We start from the raw sequence: 23,408 nt of genomic DNA on the forward strand, positions 1-23,408 counted from the left end.
TTCTTGTATAATTATGCCTGAGTTTTCCTTTATTTTTTTTTTGCTGTTTTCTTGTTGTAGTTAAATTTAGGGCCGCACTTTGGAGTCCCCCTAATTTAATACAATAAAGCAACACCCTCCTGTTTTATTATAATGTAAAAAAATATATCTCTAAGGTAAACAAAAAATAACAGCATGATTAATCCCGATCAACGATAAAAATCTAGTGATTAATCACAGTTGACTGCCCTAAAATAGCAAGTAGGAGACAAAAAAAAATGACAAAATGTTTTTTTCACCTGCTCTTCTGTGTTGAAGGAATGAAAGTTGTAGTCGTAGGTGAGCTCCGTACCGCTGCTGATGTCCTTGAGCGCAAACAGACCAATTCTGTACACCCCATTAACTGACCTGAAAGTCAGAAGGACTCGGTTAGAGTGAGTTGCGCCTTCCTCATGAATAATCAGTCCATTGCAGAACCAATGAAGCACAAGGACATTTTGCACATCAGCTACAGCAAATATAGCAAATATAAAGCCGTATTTTCAAGGAAGAGATTATTGCAATAAGCAGTACCTTTTTGTCTTATGCAACGTTTCGCCGTTACTATGACAATAAAACAGGGAAAAAAGGAAGAAGAGCTAAGTTCTGCACACTTTTTAAGTGAGGCCCAGTGACAGGATGGCTGACCTTTGAGAGGTCAAAGTCCTCCATTGCTCTTTTTATTTTAGTTAAGCCGCTCTTGGTTACACAAGCGTGCACATCAACATGCAGCCAGCCGTGCCTCGGATTGAGAAGATGGCAGAGGAGGGAAGAACCTCGCAATTTGTCATTGTGGATTATTTCCAGTTGTTGTTATTATTATTTCCACTGTGAACCACAATGGGGGCCGGTAATTATCAGTAATGATAATTACCGGGCATCCCTAGTTATAAAATATATATATATTTATATATTTTTTCCAATTGTTGAGAGTATCAACAATTGGTATATTATATTATTTATATTTACATTTATATTTATTACCATAATTATCAGTACTGATAATTATCGGACATCCCTACTTAGAAGATATATACATATTTATATATTTTTTCAATTGTTTTTTTTTTCAATTCCAAAATGCCAACCAGTATATTTATATTTATATTTATATTTATATTTATATTTATATTTATATTTATATTTATATTTATATTTATATTTATATATTACCATGATTATCAGTACTGATAAATATCGGACATCTCTAGTTATAAAATATATATATATATATTTATATATTTTTTCAATTGTTGAGAGTATCAGAAGGAATAAATTCCAAAATGCCAACCAGTATTATATTTATATTATATTATTTATATTTATATATTTATTACCATTATTATCAGTACTGATAATTATCGGACATCCGTAGTTATAAAATATATATATATATTTATATTTTTTTCAATTGTTGAGAGTATCAGAAGGAATAAATTCCAAAATGCCAACCAGTATTATATTTATATTATATTATTTATATATTTATTACCATAATTATCAGTACTGATAATTATCGGGCATCCCTAGTTATAAAATATATATTTTTTTTCAATTGTTGAGAGTATCAGAAGGAATAAATTCCTAAATGCCAACCAGTATTATATTTATATTATATTATTTATATATTTAGTACCATAATTATCAGTACTGATAATTATCAGACATCCCTAGTTATAAAATATATATATATTTATATATTTTTTCAATTGTTGAGAGTATCAGAAGGAATAAATTCCAAAATGCCAACCTCAAGAGAATAGCATTTTCATCAACTATACACGAGAACCCAAACGCATCGCCAAAATGACCAGCGGGAGGTAGAAAGACGCTCTGACGCTCACCACTTCTGCATCTCACAGTTGGGTTCACAACTGTGGTTGATGAAGCGTGCCTCATTGCCCATTCTGTAGCTGTCAATCACCATGCCACTATCCAGGTTGAGACAGTAATGGCCACTGTGAGCAAAGTACTGTTGCATCATACGACTCCTAAAAAAACACAAGTTCCAATTTAACAAAAAATAACAAATAATAGTAATAATAATAATAATAATAATGCTCCTGTACAGTGCATGGTTTCGAGCATCTCACCTGAACTCGTGCTCGCTGACCACTTCTCCCAGGTACTCGATAATGAACTGACCAGACCGTAGACTCTCCTTGGTACGGATGCCCCAGCCCTTGCCCTCGGCACGAAATCGCTCCAGACATTGGACCCATTCGTGCCTCTGGATGTGCTGGTTGTCACACTGCTCGCGGCATGGACAAGTGCTGGGCGAGCATTCGGCAAAACTCATCCTGGAGAAATTGCCAAGAGATTTTACGTCGATACAACTAGAGTGTGATTTGATGTTTATGTTTATATTCATAACAGTTGTATTATAAGTCGTTGAATGCTGGTTCTTTGGAGGCATTGTTGTGTTACCTATTCAGGCAGTCATCCAGACAGCCTTTTTCGTTTGTGTTCTCGGGGCCTCGACAGCTGCAGGTAGTTGTTTCATAACCAGAGAGGGGCTTGACATCGACATATACATCTGTGAAACAAATAAGGAAGGTGTGGTCAGTCAACATCACGTAAACCCACGCTGCCTGCCTGACAAAGTATATGCTATACAATTTAGTATGTTATAGTGGAATTGAATAACGACTTTGAGTACTTACTTGATCTGATTTTTTTATAAAGAGGGACGTCAGGCCTCTTGTATAGCTGGAAAAAAAATAAACAAAAGACAGCCTCATGAGGAAAAACAGTAGACAAGGCTGCACGGCGGTCGAGTGGTTAGCGTACAGGCCTCACAGCTAGGAGACCTGAGTTCAATCCCACCCTCTGCCATCTCCTGTGTGGAGTTTGCATGTTCTCCCCGTGCATGGGTGGGTTTTTTTTTCCCGGGTACTCCGGTTTCCTCCCACATTCCAAAAACATGCTAGGTTAATTAGCCACTCCAAATTGTCCATAGGTATGAATGTGAGTGTGAATGGTTGTTTGTCTATATGTGCCCTGTGATTGGCTGGCCACCAGTCCAGGGTGTACCCCGCCTCTCGCCCCAAGACAGCTGGGATAGGCTCCAGCACGCTCATGACCCTCGTGAGGATAAGCGGTAGAAAATGAAGGAAGGAAGGAAGGAAGGAAGGAAGCAAGGAAGGAAGCAAGGAAGGAAGCAAGGAAGGAAGCAAGGAAGGCAGCAAGGAAGGAAGGAGGCAAGGAAGGACGCAAGGAAGAAAGCAAGGAAGGAAGCAAGCAAGGAAGCAAGCAAGGAAGCAAGAAAGGAAGCAAGAAAGGAAGCAAGTAAGAAAGGAAGCAAGCAAGGAAGCAAGCAAGAAAGGAAGCAAGCAAGCAAGGAAGCAAGCAAGCAAGCCAGCAAGGAAGCAAGGAAGGAAGCAAGCAAGCAAGGAAGGAAGCAAGGAAGGAAGGAAGCAAGGAAGCAAGCAAGGAAGCAAGCAAGGAAGCACGGAAGGAAGGAAACAAGGAAGCAAGGAAGGAAGGAAGGAAGGAAGCAAGGAAGGAAGCAAGGAAGGAAGGAAACAAGGAAGGAAGGAAGCAAGGAAGGAAGGAAGCAAGGAAGGAAGGAAGCAAGGAAGCAAGGAAGGAAGGAAACAAGGAAGGAAGCAAGGAAGGAAGGAAGGAAACAAGGAAGGAAGGAAGCAAGGAAGGAAGGAAGCAAGGAAGGAAGGAAGCAAGGAAGGAAGGAAACAAGGAAGCAAGGAAGGAAACAAGGAAGCAAGGAAGCAAGCAAGGAAGCAAGGAAGCAAGGATGGAAGGAAGGAAACAAGCAAGGATGGAAGGAAGGAAACAAGGAAGGAAAAAAGGAAGGAAACAAGGAAGGAAGCAAGGAAGGAAGGAAGGAAGGAGGGAAGCAAGGAAGGAAGCAAGGAAGGAAAGTTGAGGCACACAATATGACTGCTCACCTGATCATGTTTCCACAGCCAGAGGATGTCATAAGGCAGTTGGAAATCGATGCGTTTCTGTCTCAAGTATTTTCCTGAAGCATCAAACAGAAAAAAAAAAAATGATGTGAAAACTGAAAAACAGTGTTGATCTGCAACTTAAGGCCCGGAAAACTTACTGAAAGCTTATTTGCTTAACCCCCCACCATAGAGACACACAGCAATTTGTGGTTACCAATAAAAGGTGTGCTGCCAGACATTATTTTCCCAACCACATGCGACTGAGAGGACAACTCCTACTGCTGAGCTTTGATGAAGCTTTGCTGTTTTGTTGTCATTCCTTTGAACCACATTACATGACCAGTGTAGACACAGCTCAGTTAAGAATAGATTCACTACCGCAGGAACACGTTAGGCCTCATGCTGCTGGTGTTTTTATGGTGTTTGCAGTAATCCCTCGTTTATCACTGTTTAGTGGTTCCAGTACGAGGATTGGTAATGGTAATGGTTTTATTTCATTTGAACATGCATCAGATTACAATTGAATGCATCCCATAATCAGTTCACAGTTCCACATGTCCAAAAGGAGTAGGAAGAAGCAAAGCTTATTAAATCCTACCCCTCCATCTGGTACTTTTACAATCAGTAACTGTTACATTTGTTCACTTCCTGCTTTCCTAATATCGTTTAGATTTTTTTTTTTTTTTAATTTTTCTCTTTTTACTTTTTAAAAAAAGTTTCAGGTTTTGGGTGCAAATGAAGATCAAAGAAGTTACCATATACGGTTCCTTGCCCATTTAGGGTATGGAAAAGGGACAGGTCAAACTGCACAAGGTGACATCAACAGAGTTACTGTAGTTAAGAGTGACTGTGATTGATGTCACTTCCTGTGATGTTGTCTGATCTTGGCTGATTGGCATGAGAAAGTCACATGACTCTGTTGCCTTGCTGAGACATGGGGAAAACCCTGTTTTTTTTTTTTAAGTTACCATATATGATTACTTGACTATTGCACTGAAAGAAGCTCTCCAATCTCATGTTGTACATCTTGTATAATAACAATAAAGGCCATTCCATTCCATTCCAAATGATGCAAACACCCACCGAGTATTGTGCAATGTGGATTTGGTCCACTTGTGCAATGACCCGTGACAACTCATCATTACCTCAACGACCCGAGTCAACAAAAAATCCACAAGTACGAGTACAAATATGCATATATATTAAGTTTTCATTGACTGTCAGTATCCATAAAACAAGACAGACATGTGACTCACCAACATGTATGGGTGCTGGAAATAATCCATACTCATGTTCCCCAGGTATGTACTCCAGTTTCTCTTTCTTTAGCTGCAGGAGTTGACTGCGGGGGCTGGAAAAAAAAAAAAAAAAAAAGTAAAAAAATAAAAAAAAGTAAAGCCCTGAGGTAAAAAGTGTGACTTGAGGTCAAGTGAAGACTTACTCTTCGGTCTTATACACATCAGAGTAAAGTCCCGCCTTCTGGAACTTCTTCTTTGGAGGTCTAGCTGGTCTCTTCTCCCGTTGGCTGGTGGTCATGGGGATGGCTGACGTTTGCTCCTTAGAGTCGGCGTCTTGACGTTCAGTGGCGTGATGACCGTCTGTCTTAGTCTCCCCTGAGCTAAGGACAGAATCGTGTTTAAACAGGTTACATGTACATCGAACACTAAAATTAATATGCATTCAGATATAGAGCGGAACTATGTTTATGTTAGCGCGCAGACCTCACAGCTAGGAGACCAGGGTTCAATCCCACCCTCGGCCATCTCTGTGTGGAGTTTGCATGTTCTCCCCGTGCGTGCATGGGTGATCACTAAACTCATCACACAGCAACTTAACACTCCCAAGTTATAACTAATAAATATACAAACATATACCGATATATCGGCTGCACGGCGGTCGAGTGGTTAGACCTCACAGCTAGGAGACCAGGGTTCCCGTGCATGCATGGGTGATCACTAAACTCATCACACGGCAACTTAACACTCCCAAGTTATAACTAATACATATACAAACATATACCAATATATCGACTGCACGGCGGTCGAGTGGTTAGACCTCACAGCTAGGAGACAAGGGTTCAATCCCCACCCTCGGCCATCTCTGTGTGGAGTTTGCATGTTCTCCCCGTGCATGCATGGGTGATCACTAAACTCATCACACAGCATGTTAACACTCCCAAGTTATAACTAATAAATATACAAACATATACCAATATATCGGCTGCATGGCGGTGGTCGAGTGGTTAGCGTGCAGAAATCACAGCTAGGAGACCTGAGTTCAATCCCACCCTCGGCCATCTCTGTGTGGAGTTTGCATGTTCTCCCCGTGCATGCATGGGTGATCACTAAACTCATCACACAGCAACTTAACACTCCCAAGTTATAACTAATAAATATACAAACATGTACCAATGTATCGGCTGCATGGCGGTGGTCAAGTGGTTAGCGCGCAGACCTCACAGCTAGGAGACCTGAGTTCAATCCCCCACCCTCGGCCATCTCTGTGTGGAGTTTGCATGTTCTCCCCGTGCATGCATGGGTGATCACTAAACTCATCACACAGCAACTTAACACTCCCAAGTTATAACTAATAAATATACAAACATGTACCAATGTATCGGCTGCATGGCGGTGGGCAAGTGGTTAGCGCGCAGACCTCACAGCTAGGAGACCTGAGTTCAATCCCCCACCCTCGGCCATCTCTGTGTGGAGTTTGCATGTTCTCCCCGTGCATGCATGGGGTTTTTTTCCGGGTCCTCCGGTTTTCCTCCCACATTCCAAAAACATGCTAGGTTAATTGGTCACTCCAAATTGTCCATAGGTATGAATGTGAGTGTGAATGGTTGTTTGTCTATATGCGCCCTGTGATTGGCTGGCCACCAGTCCAGGGTGTACCCCGCCTCTCGCCCGAAGACAGCTGGGATAGGCTCCAGCGCAGCAGTAGTTATGTTGACATGTTAATAAATTAATATGCATTCAGATGTAGAGCAGAACTATGTTTACCTCTGGAAGTGACGGATCTCATCCTGGGCAAGCCATCCCCTTCCAGATCCCGGTCTGGATCTCGCCACCAGGCTGCTCAGGTTCTGTTCTTTGTCCGGCAATTGCTCCATCGTGTCTTCGACCTCCCCTTCTTCCTGTTCTTCTTCTTCTTCCTCCTCGCCATCATCCCGCTCCCAGTGTTTCCTTTTCTGGCCTTTGCTTCTCTGGTCTTTGACAACTGACTCTATGGTATCTTTGACAGTGTCCCCATCCCAGAGCCTGCCCCCCATTGGCCGATCACCCACTCCCACTCTGTGCCGTGTTTGATTTAGTTCAATGGCAGGCGGTGGCGATGGCGTCGGCGAGGGTAGCGGGTGTTTCCTGGGGCGTCCGGGGCCTCTCTTTTTCACCATATTGTTTCCCGTTCGAGCTTGCCTCTGCAGCTTCTTGGCACGGAGGATTTTGTTGACATGATGGAGGCTGTGCTTGGATGGCTGAGCGCGATGAGGCTGGTGAGGCAGGGAAGCGTCGGGGCAGCAGTCTTTGGGAGGGAAAACGCACGAGGAGGCCGATGAGCCGTGAGAGTAAAACATGGACGACTGGCGATGGAGTTGCTGGCGACGGTGCATGGATCCTTCAGGTCCTTCGGAGGTTGCGGAGAGGTTGCCGGCTCTTGTCGGTATATTTGGAGTCTCTTTTTTTTTTTTTAGAAACAGAAGAAAAAAAACAATTAATTAAATGATTTGTGCAATTTTATTGCAGATCTTTGCATTATACAGTATCAGTTATCACATTCATATCAGTTTATGTTATTGTTGTGAATGTCATTTTCTTGGCTTTGTTGTACACTTGTTTGAATCCAGTTCATAGATGTTCTGTTAGAAGGAAGATTCCGCGGTTAAAAATGTTTTATTAAGTAATAACTTTCATTTTGTTATTGTTTTTTTTCAAACTTTTTGATATCATGACAACTTTAACTTTCCTCTTGTGTTAGCTTTCTGGTATCATGTCTTATTGTTAACGGGTCGGTTTCCATTAAATTTGCTTCTCATGTATTGGTTACCTTCTTAGGTTTCCTCATCCATGAAAATGTTGTTTTTAATACTTTTGGTGTGAGCATGTAGGCCTTTTTTGTCACTATACCCCTCAATTTCAATTTCCATAAATGGTAAAATTATATATATAAATATATATAATTTAAATATATAATTAAATTTTAAATAATAAAAATTAAAAAATATATAATTTTATTTATATTTATATATATAAAGAATATTATATATATGTTAATTTGTTAATTTTAATCTGAAAAAAATAATTTGTCTACCCACCAACTGTATGTAGTTTCTTAAGTTTTTATTATTTGCTGTTTTATTATTATTATATTTATTTATTACTGATTGATTGATCTTCTTTTTCATCAGCAGAAAAATAAAAATTAAGATATTTGAGAACAGTGGAATGTTTTATCAGAGCTTTTCTTGTAGAAAATCGGAACCCAAGCACTGAAAAAGTTTGTATATTTTTCTGTTTTTAATAAATGCGTTTTTTTTTTGTTTGTTTTTTTTGGGGGGGGGGGGGGAACCTTGCCCAGACCCTAGCTCCAGTGGCCCCCAGGTAAATTGAGTTTGAGACCCCTGGCCTAAATGAATACATATACTTTCTTCGTTGAAAGTCAAAAGTCCATTATGTTTCCCCAATAACTCATTTTGACAACCCAACAGATCAGCAGTCGAGCTAAAATTGATTTTAAATCATTGTTGGATCCGTGTCAGATTAGTAGACAAACATTGATTTCCATCAATCACATGTTCATACACTCGGAATACTTTTCATTTCATTGTTTCCCACTATAGAGTCCAGTCTGTGACCACCACACGACCCCTGAGTACTAATCCAGGATTACCCTGTCTTGGTTTGAAGTTAAAACAGCACCATTCCGAGACTAAACAGGGGCCTTATTCTATTCCCCCCCAACACACATTTCCAATGTGGCATGAACCAAGAAAAACATTAACTTAGCAACAACAGCTAAGGGTCTGCTAAACAATCGGACCAGGTTTTACGGACTGGACACTCAAAAGCGACATAAACTAAATATAACTTGCTAAGAAAATACTCCACGCCTTTGCTAAGATGAGTATTGGCTGAAATACTACATCAACTGTGGTCATCCGCATTTTCAGTGCAGTTATTATGTATTTTTTTGCCAAGCCCATAACCACTACTAAGCGCTACCAAATGTCAGGCAGTGTGCGCGTAGATCATTTTACCGTTTTTTTTTCCCTCCAGAAACAACTTTATGTAGGAACAGAAAAAACAATAATACATGATACTAGCATTGCTTGTTTTTAAAGCAGTGGGGTCCAAAGTGCAGCCTGGGGGCCATTTTTGGCAGGAAGGTGCCTTTTTTGTATTCTTATAGGCTTTTGGCATGTTGTAAAAAAATAAAAGGAATGAATAAATTGGCATTTCTAACACACAAGACGGAATTTGAACCACACTTTAAGTACTTTAAGCACACTATTAACTATTAACAATTCTATGTTTGATCAAAGTTACTTAAGATTTGTCAGATCTAACACAATAGCCACGTTTACATGGACCCAAATATTCCAATTCCATTCAGGTTATTTGCTCAAACGGAAAGAATGTAACCTATATATATATATATATATATATATATATATATATATATATATATATATATATATATATATATATATATATATATAAATTTATTCTTTTATTTTTATTTTTTATATGCTACTCATAATATTATGAGTTTATTCCCTTGTGAGGATAAGCGTTAGAAAATTAATGAATGTATGAATGAATATTATGAATAAATAGTTATTCCAACAAGCGAAAGAAAAACTCCAGGAAGTCGGTATCATGTGATGTTGATGTTTACGTTTTACTGGGCATGCCCCCCATTGACTATTCTGGTTGATTATAGCGCCGCATGTAGACACGTGATTGGAATATTCCTTTCCATGTATACCGTTGCTTTCGGAAAGGTCATTCGATAAGATTCCGCGGCTACTGTCATTGTGCCCATGAGCAAGACACTCCCACTCATCGTCCCTCCGGTGCGGACCATACTGGTGTGTGAATGTGAATGAATGTTTTGGTGGTGGTTGGAGAGGCCGTAAGGCACAAATTGGCAGCCATTATTCGGTCATATTACCCCAAGGCAGCTGTGACTACAGATGTAGTTTACCACCGCCAGTGTATGTGACTGAATAATGTGTTGACTTCTTTGATTTCTTTGTTGAGAGGCTGTCTAATAAAAGTGGCGACGATTTTCACTTACCTAATTCTCTTCTCTCTGCCGAAATCGAAGGGTCCTTCCTTAGTTTTCGTTCCAAAGAGGAGAAGCTGGCGTTCCCTGGCGCTGCCTCGTTCTTCCTGTTCCGACACCCCCTCAAGTTAGTGCGGGTGAAGGCGGAGGCAAACAAGTTTGTGAGATTGGGAGAATCGTGGCCCCTGGGTTCCACGTCTTCGGTGGGCGTGAGAGGCTCCTCGTCTTCACTGTCTGAGCAAGCAGGAAGTTCTTGAGCGCGTCCGTCTGAGAAAGGGCCTTGACTGGGCAATACGTGACGACGTGAAAGCTTCGAGTAGTCGTTCTCGGGGCTCCCTAATCTAAACCAGGACTCCGCCGAGTGTTGGTTTTTGGAGCCGTTTCCCAGAGTTAGTCTCGAGGGTCCCAAACAAGACACCGAGCTTTCTTTGCGTTTGTACCGATCTGCAGAAGACGAGGATGAAGAAGACGGAGAGTTGGATAACGCGGCACCACCCGGCTTGCTGGAACTGTTGCCGGAGGTTCTCCGTCCAAAGCGGCATTGTTGCAAGGACTCCGCCATTCCCAGGCTACCGAGTCTTTCCGCTTTGCCTAATGCTCTGCCGTCAGACAAACCCGGCCCGGTTCGATTCCCCGGTGCTCCTATAGCTTCTTCTTCGTCTCTGTCGTCGTCGGCGCATCGCTCTCGGTGTTTGTGTCGGTGTTTGTGTTTGTGGTGCCAGTTGAACGACAACTCGGAGGACATGGGTGGGTAAAGAACGGGGGACCTTCCTCCTCCTAGGTAGTCCTGCCTAAGTAGCTTGTGTTTCTTCTTGTGGAACTTAGAAGGGTTTAGGAGGAGGTGCGAGGGGTGGTGATGATGCATGTAAGATGTCGGGGGAGGTGGAGGGAAAGTGGGCGAATGAGTAGAATGGTGAGAAGGGGCGGTGTGGGGCGACTGATGATGTGGGTGAGGATACAGAGCGCTAGCCGGAGGATAGCCCCTGTAGTAACCCAAACCGAGGGGTCCGGAGGAATAAGGAACACTGTAGGACGGATGGTAGAAGCCGCCGCCGGAGAGTGGGAATCCGAGCCCTGGTACAAAAGCTACTTCGGACATGGACTCTCTGGGTTTCGGGGGTCGCCCGCGTTTCTTTTTCATGTCCGGTTTGCGGACATAGTGCAACGGGTCGCAGGAGTACGCAGGGTGGGAATAGAAGCTGCCAAAGTTAACCCTGAAGATTGTGGGCAGGAGATCTCGGTGGATGTAATGATGTGGCGGAGGGCCAGTGGGGCTACTTAAACCGGCGGCGCGGTTGGCGACTCCCGGCATTCTTTTTGCTCCTGCTGACAATGCGATGCCGCTGCCAAGGCGGTGCCCCGTGGTACGGTGCGCTATGCGGATTTCACTCATTCTTATAACAATTTCATCCAGTTCAGCGAGAAAGTTCGGGTCGATGCGCCGGGAGCGGAGTTGGAGGTATTTCTTCTTGCGTTTTCTTTTCTGTCGTTTAAGCTTTTCATATCCCGGGCACCCGTGGTTACGGCGTTTACATTTATGTTTATGTTTTTCCTTGTGTCCCATTAGGGACGCAGAGGAAGCCGCCGGGTGAGGTCTCAGCGGATCCGGCGATAACCTTGTTGCGTGCGGAGACGGAGAAGGCGACGGATGTTCCACGAGCACGGCCGAGTGCCGCCGTCTGCCTCTAGAATTAAGCCCCATGCGGGCGCCCACAGCTGAACCGATGACTCCAGGTATTAATAACCCGCTGCCGATCCCGGCCGCCAACCCGATTCCTCCCAAGCCTCCTGCTCCGGCTTTCTCGCCACGATCGGAGGTGCTGTTGTTGTCGGTTCCGATACCGCTGTCACTGGGCACTGTTTCCTCGCTGTGGGACTCGCTGACCGGGGATGGGGTGGCTTCTTTCAGTTCACTGAGCGGGGCGGGCGAGGTGGGGTGAAGCGGCCGAGGAGGGGATAGCTTGTGGTAGTTGTAGTGCTGCCTGTAGTGGTGGTGGTGGTGGGGGTGGGGGTGGTGGTATCCACGGAAAGATGACTTTTTCTGAGAGCCCGACGTCGCCATCGATAAGGTCGAGCCAAGGACAGGATTGCGGAGATTCGGGGCGGAGAAAGTCGGAGGGGGGAAAACGAACGTGCTGTGACTGTGATGGGTGTTTGAATAGTGCGAATGACCGGAAAAGTGCACCGATCCCGGCTCGACGAAACTGGCGTCGCTAATGGGACTATGGCCGCCGCTCGATTGGGAGAGAGACGGGGAAGGGAATATTTCCGAGTGTTGCTGAGACTGATGGTGATGCAGAGGAGACGTGGTGGTGGTGGTGGTTGGGGACAGGAAGGGTTCCGGCGGTGCCGTCGATGCCGTGGCGCTCGCCGCTTTCGGTTTACGACCCCTCCTCTTACCCATATATATTGTGCCTTTTTTGCTAACGTTAATTAGCGGTCCTAGTTTCCCGCCGAGCGAAGCGGCCAGAGACGACAAAGACTGCGATGCGGCTCCCACGGATCCAATGACCGCGCTCGGGGTCACTTTGGGAGGGTCTTCTTTTCTCGGTCCTAACAGGATCTGACTAAGAATCCGCTTCCGTTTGACACTTTTCATCTTGTTGATTTTACCGATGATTGTTTTCATAATCAGCTGACCGTTGCCTTTGTTGTGATATCGCCGATCTCCTGAGTCCCCTGCCTCGGGAGCTAATGTCGGGGGGTGACTCTCTTGGGGTAAGTTCGGCGGGAGCCGCTTCGGGCGTCCACGTTTTCGAAGCATAGGTTTCGGCGGGTTCAGGTCAATCTCCGGATGCAGAACAGGGGGGTCTGGTTCTTCTTTAGACTTTAAAAAAGTTGAATAAACCTTCGATGTTGCCAATTTATTCGACGGACGCCGACAGGCTGGCGCGTCGAGCGTTGGCATCTTGGACTTTGGTCTTCCCCTTTTCTTGACCTGGGGTTGGAAGATATGCGACATTGAACTTTGTTGGAGAATATTTGGTTTGGTTTTATTTGAGCTGGGAGGTCTCCCCACTGGTCTCTTAACCGCGGTATCCAAGGCGGACGATAGGGGTATGGTGGTTTTGCTCTGGTCAAAGGGCCCGTCGTGGCCTGCTCTTTGACTATGTACTTTGTTGATAGCGCGGCTCCAGCGAGGCTTCCGTCCTCGACGTTTTTTAAGAGGTTTACTGTCCTGCTCAGTCGCAGAATCCATCGAAGAATCCGGAGACTCGTCTCGGAGAGGAGTTTGTGGGCTGTCTTCAAGATCTGGTTCGGGTGAAGTGGATGCTCTTGGTCTTACGGCTTCCGGGGGGCTGCTGGTGCGTCCCCGGTTGGGGCTACGCTTACACGGGCTCAAGTTCATGTCCCGATCCGCTCGGATTGACTGACTGCAAGACCCTTTGTCTTTGCCTTCCGGCTTTGCTATTCCTGTCGAGGAGCAATGGGTCAGGTCTCTGGAGATGTCCCTTCCCGGTTCCCTCAGATTTGGAACGCCGTCGTCTGCCGAGACGGGCGTCTCTCGAGCGTGGTCGGCTAGCGAAGCGGCCGGGGAGCTTCGGTGACTGATCCTTTGCTCGGCTGTCGTGGTCGGGGAGGGGGAAAGCGGACGAGACGGCAGAGTTGTTGTGCTGGGTGAGCAGAGAGTAGCGCACGTCTGCGGTTTCGGAATGCTACCGTTCATGTTGTCGCTGTTGATGTCCTTCGCCGAGGAAGGGAGTCGGGTACTTCCGCAGGTGAGCGCCGTAGTACCGCTATTACCGCCGCTTGGGTTTATACTGCCGCTACTGGGTTTCCCGGTCCCATCTGCGTCCTCCTTCGTTTTTAGCGTCAAGGTGGGCGAGTTCTCGACAACGCTGTCTTTGTTCCGAGAACCGTACGGCCGACCAGGCGGCCGTGACACCGGGAGCGGGGGAGAAAGGTGAGCAATTCTTGAATAGGTGTTCCGATTGGCCATAGCTCGGTCTCGCTGCTTTGCGGTGGGGGTCATAAAACCTGAGCTTGAAATGGGGGCAGCGGCGTCGGTCTTAGCAGGTTTGACGGGCTTGGGGGTCTTTGACGGCGGACAGGTCGCTATGAGCTGAGCTAATTTCTCCGTGACGGTGGGGGCTCCCCAGCTTTGAACGTCCTTGTCCTTGTCTCGTTGGCTTTCACTGCTGTAGGTGTACTGAGGAGTTTTAACGCCTTCACCGCTAGCTTCTTTTGATACAGGCGTCGGTGACGAAGGTGACGACGCCCGCTGGTTGAATTGCAAAGTTGGCGTTTTCTTCCCAGATGGGTGAAGTTTGCCATCCGTGAGAGGGCGATGAAGATTCAGGGGTCGCTCAGATGTGGCGGTAGCTACTTTAGTATCTGACTTTGCATCCGATACGCCGTCCATCTTTGGGGGACCCTGTAAAAAAACAATGCATTAAAAGTTACTGTGAGCTAACAGGTGGTTGATGAACAACTGCAAAGTATTAGAAATAATACAAATATATTCAAATCAATACAAATAAACCAGCATGAAAACTGGCTGATTACTCGCTGGTTTTCAAGAGCTAATGCTAAAAAACTGCTGCAATTACATATGGTCAGGCATATTCTGCATTCGATTCCACCGGTTTGCATTGCATAGTCCATTATGAAATGTGTTTGTTTACATTGTGATGTGTGAACAGAACATGCTCATTTCATTCATTCATTCATTTTCTGCCGCCTATCCTCGGACAAGAGGCGGGGTACACCCTGGACTGGTGGCCAGCCAATCACAGGGCACATATAGACAAACAACCATTCACACTCACATTCATACCTATGGACAATTTGGAGTCGCCAATTAACCTTGGACCTTGGTTTTTGGAATGTGGGAGGAAAACCGAAGTAATGCACATGGAGAACATGCAAACTCCACACAGAGATGGCCAAGGTTGGAATTGAACTCGGGACTCCGAGCTGTGAGGCCTGGCGCTAACCACTCGATCGCCATGCAGCCGCACATATTTTTATTCATTCATTTTCTACCGCTTTTCCTCACGAGGGTCGCGGGGGGTGCTGGAGCCTATCCAAGGCTGGAGCGGGTACACCCTGGACTGGTGGCCAGCCAATCACAGGGCACATATAGACAAACAATCATTCACACTCACATTCATACCTATGGATGAATTTGGAGTCGCCAATTAACCTAGCATGTTTTTGGAATGTGGGAGGAAAACCGGATTAACTGGAGAAAACCCACGCATGCACGGGGAGAACATGCAAACTCCACAAAGAGATAGCCGAGGGTGGAATTGAACCCTAGTCTCCTAGCTGTGAGGTCTGCGCGCTAACCACTCGACCGCCGTGCCGCCCTTAAAGATGTTGATGTGAAGCAAAATAATAGACATGGTCGAGGGTGGAATTGAACTTGGGTCTCCTAGATGTGAGGCCTTGCACTAACCACTCCACCACCATGCAGCCGCGCATATTTTTATTCATTCATTCATTTTCTACTGCTTTTCCTCACGAGGGTCGCGGGGGGTGCTGGAGCCTATCCCAGCTGTCTTTGAGCGAGAGGCGGGGTACACCCTGGACTGGTGGCCAGCCAATCACAGGGCACATATAGACAAACCACCATTCACACTCACATTCATACCTATGGACAATTTGGAGTCGCTAATTCATCTAGCCAATTAACCCACACATGCACGGGCACACAGACATGGCCGAGGGTGGAATTGAACTCAGGTCTCCTAGCTGTGAGGCCTGGCGCTAACCACTATACCACCATGCAGCTGCACATATTTTCATATTAAACAATAACTGCTCCAATCTGTAAGCCTTTGGACAATATAATATACCTTAACTTCTGTAATTCTCAAAAAGTAAAAATCGTATTGTAGAGATTCAATACACAGTTGCCATTCTTTGCAACACTATTACAATTCTTAATGTGCCCTTAACTGTTTCAATTTAGTAGCAATAAATAGCATTGAGCGCGGCCCGGGCAAGTCAATAACACTTAACTAGGGTCAGACTGGGGACAAGGAGGGAGAGCTGTGGAGGTCATCCAGAGGAGGGGGATGTGGTGGGGGAAGGGGGACAAGGGCGAGCAGTGACACAGACAAAATAGAGCGCAGATCACCAGAGGCCAGTGTAAAGAAAAAACAGGCCCACATACGACACAAAGACTATTTAATGAGCGCACCACTCCATCATCTCAAATGATACAATAGTTCATTTGGAGTTGAAACAATATTGTGGAAAAAAATTAAAATTAAAAGTAATGCTTTTTAAATTACATTATTTTCATACAATTTTTTAAATTTATTTTCTTGTTAAAATATATTTTTAGAATGTGCCGCAAGCCAATAAAAAAAACAATAACTTTGAACACCCCTGAGCAAGGGCAACATATGCTAGGCAGTGAAAATAAAGTAATTTGAAGCCGAAGACATACAATAGCTTTAAGTTTTTATGACGGCGAAGCACCTTTTGTTTGGCTACCGGCACCCGAGCTTTTAAAATGCGAAAAACCTTTTCTTTTTTTCTTTTAAATACAGGAACAATATTTCACCAGGATGCATCGCTGCACTAACTGAAATCAATATTTATGCCAGTGTATTTTTCACAAGTTCTGACATGCCATATAACTCATTTTGTCATGTAAATTGGGACAAAATAGCCTATTTGTACAGGAAAATATAATAACAATCAATGCAGCACTGTATGTTATACCTCGCATTTAATAGTATCTTATTTAATTTATTGTCCAATTAAAAGCAGGAATACTACGGTCCACATAGCCGTGAAACATGCAACTTGCATTTGTTCACTTCCTGCTTTCCTAATATAGTTTAAGTTGGGGGGTTTTTTTGTTGTTTTTTTGTTTTAAATTTTAAAATTTTAATGTTTTTTAATTTTTAAATGTAATTTTTACTATGTTTATTTTTATTTGTACTTCGGTTTCCTCCCACATACTTTTACAATCAGTAACTGTTACATTTGTTCACTTCCTGCTTTCCTAATATAGTTTAAGTTGTTTTTTTCATTTTGTTTTTTTGTTTGTTTTTTGTTGTATTTTTTTTATTTTAATTTTTTTTAATTTTTTTATTTTAATTTTATTTTTACTATTTTTATTTTTACTTATTTTTATTTGTACTCCAGTTTCCTCCCACATTCCAAAAACATGCTAGGTTAATTGGTAATGGTAATGGTATTATTTCATTTGAACATGCATCAGATTACAATTGAATGCATCCCATAATCAGTTCACAGTTCCACATGTCCAAAAGGAGTAGGAAGAAGCAAAGCTTAGTAAATCCTACCCCTCCATCTGGTACTTTCACAATCAGTAACTGTTGCATTTGTTCACTTCCTGCTTTCCTACTATAGTTTAAGTTTGTTTTAGTTTTTTTTAAATTGTAATTGTAATTTTAGACCGGGAAGTCTGGGCTTCCCTACTGAGACTGCTGCCCCCGCTGTTACATTTGTTCACTTCCTGCTTTCCTAATATAGTTTAAGTTTTTTTTTTTTTAATAAATATTATTATTTTTTTATTATATATATATTTTTTGTTGAATCACAACACTTAACACCGCCCCGTGTTACCCACTTACTCGTTTTCCTGCTGTACTCCCATTCACTTGAGGAGTCGCCGGGGAAGCTGCGCTGGCTGCGGGAAGTCCAGGAGGAGGCGGTGTCGAGGCTTTAGAAGATGGGTTGGATGAGGATGAAGAGACGGGTCTGCTCACACTCGGGCTCTGCTCCTTCTCTTTTTCCCTGACATGAGACGGACTCTGGCTTTGGCTGCCTGGTCCGTCAGCTGTATTCCCTGCACGGTTCCCTCGAGCGCTACCGCCTCCCCGCCCCGTGTTCCTCATTGTAGCCCTGAAGGCTGGTCTGCATACATAATTCTCCAAGATCTTGGGAGGTTTCTTCATGCGTTTTGCTTGAAGGCCGATCTTCAGTTTGACATTGCCCTCGGATAGGTTGCTCTCTTTGACGGAGAACTGCGACGCGTCGCCGCCGGCGCCTCCCGGTCCGCCTGCCGCGGCGCCGTCAGAGACACCGGAAGCCTCTTTCTCTCTGTCCCGCTTCTTCTCCTCGTCCTCTTCCATCTTTCCAACCCCTCCCTCTTTCTCCCGATCCCCAGAGGGAACACCCGAGAGAAGAGGTGGCGTTGCGGTTCTTCCCTGAACCTTCTGATCCATCGAAACTTCAGGGGCTCAAAAGTGTACAAGGCAGGGAATGCGTGTCCCAGGAAGAATAAAGGATAGGGAGCGGGATAGGGATGAGGGGAAAGGGGGAAGGGGGGATAACAATGAGGAAGAAGCTCTCCTTGTTTTGAGGGGGTTCCGATCCTTCCCTGTCTGTCCGTCCCTCTTTCTCCGTCCTACAACTGTAGAAGAAAAGAAAGGTGGAGAGAAAGTGGAAGCAAACTGTTATTAATCATGAAGACCAAACCATTTTTATCATATTTTTGGTTGAAGACCAATGGATCAGGATGGCTAATGGCTCGACATAAGAGTGACACAAAGAGTGACAATGAAAGAAAGTGACAGAGACTGACAACATGTGTAATGAAAGAATTGTCCAAAAGGAGTAGGAAGAAGCAAAGCTTATTAAATCCTACCCCTCCATCTGGTACTTTTACAATCAGTAACTGTTACATTTGTTCACTTCCTATAATATAGTTTTGTTTGTTTTTGTTTTTTAATTTAAATTAAAATTTTTATCCTAATTTAACTTTTTTAATTTTAATTTTAATTTTTGTAGACCAGTCCTCTCGCTCAAAGTATTGGGTGATACCAGTATAAAGGTGACTATAGGGGTGTTATTTAATGTCCAGAGGGCTCTAATAATGTTCTAATCCATATTTAATTTTTTTAAATATTAAATTTATAATATATTATTCAGGGGCTGCAAAATTAATTTTAATTTTAATTTTAATTTTAATTTTAATTTTAATTTTAATTTTAATTTTAATTTTAATTTTAATTTTAATTTTAATTTTAATTTTAATTTTAATTTTAATTTTAGACCCTATTGATACTGCTGCCTCCGCAACCTGGACCAGGATAAGCAGAGGAAAATTTTAATTTTAATTTTAATTATTACAATTGAATGCATCCCATAATCAGTTCACAGTTCCACATGTCCAAAAGGAGTAGGAAGAAGCAACGCTTATTAAATGGTACTGGTACTTTCTTTTTTTTGGTTCTGGTACTTTTACAATTAGTAACTGTTACATTTGTTCACTTCCTGCTTTCCTAATATAGTTTCATATAGTTATTAATTAATTAATATAGTTTTCTTTTATTAATATAGTTTTTTTTATCACGTACCAAAGTACAAAGTGATATGACCATACAATGGCTAGCAGTTGATGTATTTTAGCGGCGCCTGTACCCTCCTCGATTCACTTAAGTCACTGGCTAAAAACTACACACTACCATTGACCACACAAACCATAACAAAATAAAACCGCCCTTGTTTTTTTAGCACTCAATCATTCTCTGTGTATTCACCATTTTAAGCATTTCCATCCGCTTCCCCTTTCCACTACTCCACAAATTTGCAAAGGGGCAGTTAGTTACAGCACACAAACTGAAGTAACTGTGGTCTCAATAACAAAAAACACATTTTGCTCGCCACACGGGGCCAACTCGACTCCCTCAGAAACTTTGTTACAGAAGAAGCAAGCAGCAAACAAGGATGTGGGGAATACTAAAGAAATAGAACAACTGTGCAAAAAAAAGGCCTAAAATAATGCAACACTTGATTATTAAATGTCCTCTAAATGTTTGTGTTTATTTCATGTTTTATTGCCCCCCTAAGGACCTGGTTGGTAGAGCCCAACAGCACAAAAAGAGGCCACAGGAAGCCTATTTAAGGAGATTTGATAAAAGAATAGACGTCTTAGTAAAAAATAAAATAAAATAAACGACTTTTGCTGTAATGTGGCGCTACATAGAAAATAAAATTACACAAAATTTACTTTTACAACTTAATATTATTTTGACTTTATTATCAACTTTTTTTCCCACAACCTTTTTATGAATAATGCCTTATTTTCATTTTTTTTGACTTAATATTTTGACTTTATTCTCTATTAGGAATTATTCTTAGAATCATGATATAATGATAATAAATGACTATGTATTATTATTTGTTCCCATATTATTTTGACTTTATTCTCAACTTTTTTCCTCTTAGTAAAAAAAAAAAAGTTATCCACAAACGACTTTTGCTGTAATGTGGCGCTACATAGAAAATAAAATTACACAAAATTCACTTTTACAACTTAATATTATTTTGACTTTATTCTCAACTTTTTTTCCAGAACCTTTTTATGAAGAATGCCTTATTTTCAATTTTTTTGACTTAATATTTTGACTTTATTCTCTATTAGGAATTATTCTTAGAATCATTATTTAATGATAATAAATAACTATGTATTATTATTTGTTCCCATATTATTTTGACTTTATTCTCAACTTTTTTCCTCTTAGTAAAAAATAAATAAATAAAGTAATCCACAAATGACTTTTGCTGTAATGTGGCACTACATAGAAAATAAAATTACACAAAATTCACTTTTACAACTTTCAGACATCCTAGCACCATATTAAAAATAGAAACTAGTCTGAAGGGAACAAATTGTGTGAACATGAACTAAGAAAGGCCATCAAACTCCGCGACGGGAAAAAGGCCAAAAGCAGGGCCAAAACATAGTAAACAACTTCCTGCGTAGTCCTGCCCCTTTCCAGTGTACTCCCTGCCGATTTCCCTTTGACTCCAGCAATACAGTAGTAACCCACCCACTCACCCACTCCCACATTACTGGCATGAGTGCTGGTGTCCAACAGAGTATACAGTATAGTCTCTTTCATGCTTTTTTTGCTCCGTGGGGAGGAGCAGCGAGCCAGTCTAGTCAAACATGTCATAAACACATGTAATTTGCGTGTTTTTAAAACGCCGTTTAACAACAGAACATGAAGTTATTTGACGGATGGGTCTTGGTTTCGTTTCAAGCAGCCTAAAACACGCAACACAACATCCAGAGCTACATGTATGCAATATACAGCTTATACTGATGAGCCTGTAAGGTGCGTGCTACAAAAACAGGTAGCATCAAATCTATCTGTGGCGGTCCAAATTCATTTGTGGCGAGCCACCACAAAAAAATTCATATAATAATGTGATGCAAACATGAAAAAAAGCTGTATTAACTTGGACTGTTTATGGATTTGGGCTGCACGGCGGTCGAGTGGTTAGCGCGCAGACCTCACAGCTAGGAGACCAGGGTTCAAGTCCACCCTCGGCCATCTCTGTGTGGAGTTTGCATGTTTTTCCCCGTGCATGCATAGGTTTTCTACCACATTCCAAAAACATGCTAGGTTAATTTTGCGACTCCAAATTGTCCATAGGTATGAATGTGAGTGTGAATGGTTGTTTGTCTATATGTGCCCTGTGATTGGCTGGCCACCAGTCCAGCGTGTACCCCGCCTCTCGCCCGAAGACAGCTGGGATAGGCTCCAGCACCTCCCGCGACCCTCATGAGAATAAGCAGTAGAAAATGAATGACTTTTTTTGTTAGATAATTTTTTTTAAACATTTCAACTCTATGGTACTAAAATGACTATGTATTTTATCCTTATATCACTAGCTTATTCTCTTAAAACTCTTAATATTTTGACTTTATTCTCTATTAGTAATTATTCTTAGAATCATTATGTAATGATAATAAATAACAATGTATTATTATTTGTTCCCATATTATTTTGACTTTATTCTCAACTTTTTTCCACAACCTTTTTATAAATAATGCCTTATTTTTAATTTTTTTGACTTAATATTTTGACTTTATTCTCTATTAGTAATTATACTTACATAGAATCATTATTTAATGATAATAAATAACTATGTATTATTATTTGTTCCCATATTATTTTGACTTCATGCTCTACTTTTTCCACAACCTTTTTATAAATAATGCCTTATTTTAAATTTTTTGGACTTTATGCTTCAACAATAATGTTATTTTTCCTCACAATATTACAACATTATAGTAAATTTACTTTTTCCCCTTTAATATTTATTGATTTTATTGTTTTATTGTGCTGCTGATTCTTCCATTTTCGCTTTTTCTTTTTTAATTGTGTTTCTGAAATCCTATTTTCCAAATGCAACATGTGCCACACTTTAAACTATTTGGTTCCCATATTATTTTGACTTTATTCTCAACTTTTTCCACAACCTTTTTATCAATAACGCCTTATTTTCAATGTTTCGACTTTATGCTTCTATAATAACGTTATTTTTCCTCACAATATTACAACTTTTTCCCCTTTAATATTTATTGATTTTATTGTGCTGCTGATTCCTCTATTTTTGCTTTTTATTTTCTTTCTGAAATCCTATTTTCCGAATGCAACACGTGCCACACTTTGGACCCTTGCTCGCTAACCTTTCCCTGCAACCCCAGTCGTTATTTCTACTTGATCCCTCACCACAACTTGGAGCATCTTCAGGGGGGGTGGGGGGGAATCAACAGAGTGACAACATCCTCTACATATGGGGAGGGGTGGGGGGGGGGTCAAAGGGAAGCTGATCCCACTGTGGCAACAGTGCATGCATGTTTGATAAAGATGGCTGTGCAATCCAAACGCCTTCCATTATCATTGCAAATTACAAATCCTGCACAGTCATCCTTGTTTAGTCATACTAAAATGCCGCTGAAACGAAAGTAAACACGTCTGCGAGTCATCCCGTGACAGCCGTGGATGGCTTCTCATGCATTCGTGCTGACAGTTGTGAAAGACACGCCACATTGTTACTGACCTCTTCTAGTTGTCCACGAACGGCGTTTCACATCATTTGGCTCCGTGTCCTTCCTCCGTTTATGTCAACGTGGCGGCTACATATTACTCCACGTGCTTAAAAAATGGCAAAACATGAACAATATAAGATGTGGTTATCGACAGTTACACGCGTGTGTGTGTGTGTGTATGTGTAAAGCGACAGAAATGAGTTTATCGATGTCGTGAACGCACCATGACAGTAGCCATGTGTCGCAGCTGTTATGACACTATTAACATTACCGGTTGTGATGCGTTCAATGGTGCAAGGATATCAATCAATCTGGAAGGTGGCGGAAAACTATCCCCGGTACACCTAGCAACAAGCGGTGTAATAGCTTCCCCAAATACGGTGCTATTAATTATCACAACAGAGGCGATGCAGACAGTTTTA

General features: G+C 42.3%; 1 protein-coding gene across 2 annotated transcripts in view; it reads right to left on the reverse strand.

Annotated features, from left to right (window-relative positions):
• ash1l (ash1 (absent, small, or homeotic)-like (Drosophila)) overlaps nucleotides 1-23,408 on the reverse strand; it is a 41,577-nt gene that overhangs the window by 17,409 nt on the left and 760 nt on the right. For both annotated transcript variants that reach the window (XM_058046253.2, XM_058046254.2), the window contains exons 2-13: nucleotides 22,998-23,092; nucleotides 17,771-18,552; nucleotides 10,224-14,586; nucleotides 6,929-7,601; nucleotides 5,368-5,544; nucleotides 5,183-5,277; nucleotides 3,927-4,000; nucleotides 2,682-2,727; nucleotides 2,446-2,554; nucleotides 2,112-2,318; nucleotides 1,863-2,009; nucleotides 279-387 (exon numbers count right to left, since the gene is read on the reverse strand). In XM_058046253.2, coding sequence (XP_057902236.2) covers nucleotides 279-387; nucleotides 1,863-2,009; nucleotides 2,112-2,318; nucleotides 2,446-2,554; nucleotides 2,682-2,727; nucleotides 3,927-4,000; nucleotides 5,183-5,277; nucleotides 5,368-5,544; nucleotides 6,929-7,601; nucleotides 10,224-14,586; nucleotides 17,771-18,364 — 6,594 coding nt within the window. In that variant the 5' untranslated portion in view covers nucleotides 18,365-18,552; nucleotides 22,998-23,092. The remainder of the gene's footprint in view (nucleotides 1-278; nucleotides 388-1,862; nucleotides 2,010-2,111; nucleotides 2,319-2,445; nucleotides 2,555-2,681; nucleotides 2,728-3,926; nucleotides 4,001-5,182; nucleotides 5,278-5,367; nucleotides 5,545-6,928; nucleotides 7,602-10,223; nucleotides 14,587-17,770; nucleotides 18,553-22,997; nucleotides 23,093-23,408) is intronic.

This window comes from Doryrhamphus excisus, linkage group LG7 (assembly GCF_037039965.1).
Source record: "Doryrhamphus excisus strain RoL-2023G ecotype Guam linkage group LG7, RoL_Dexc_Guam_v1.1, whole genome shotgun sequence".
Taxonomy (NCBI): domain Eukaryota; kingdom Metazoa; phylum Chordata; class Actinopteri; order Syngnathiformes; family Syngnathidae; genus Doryrhamphus; species Doryrhamphus excisus.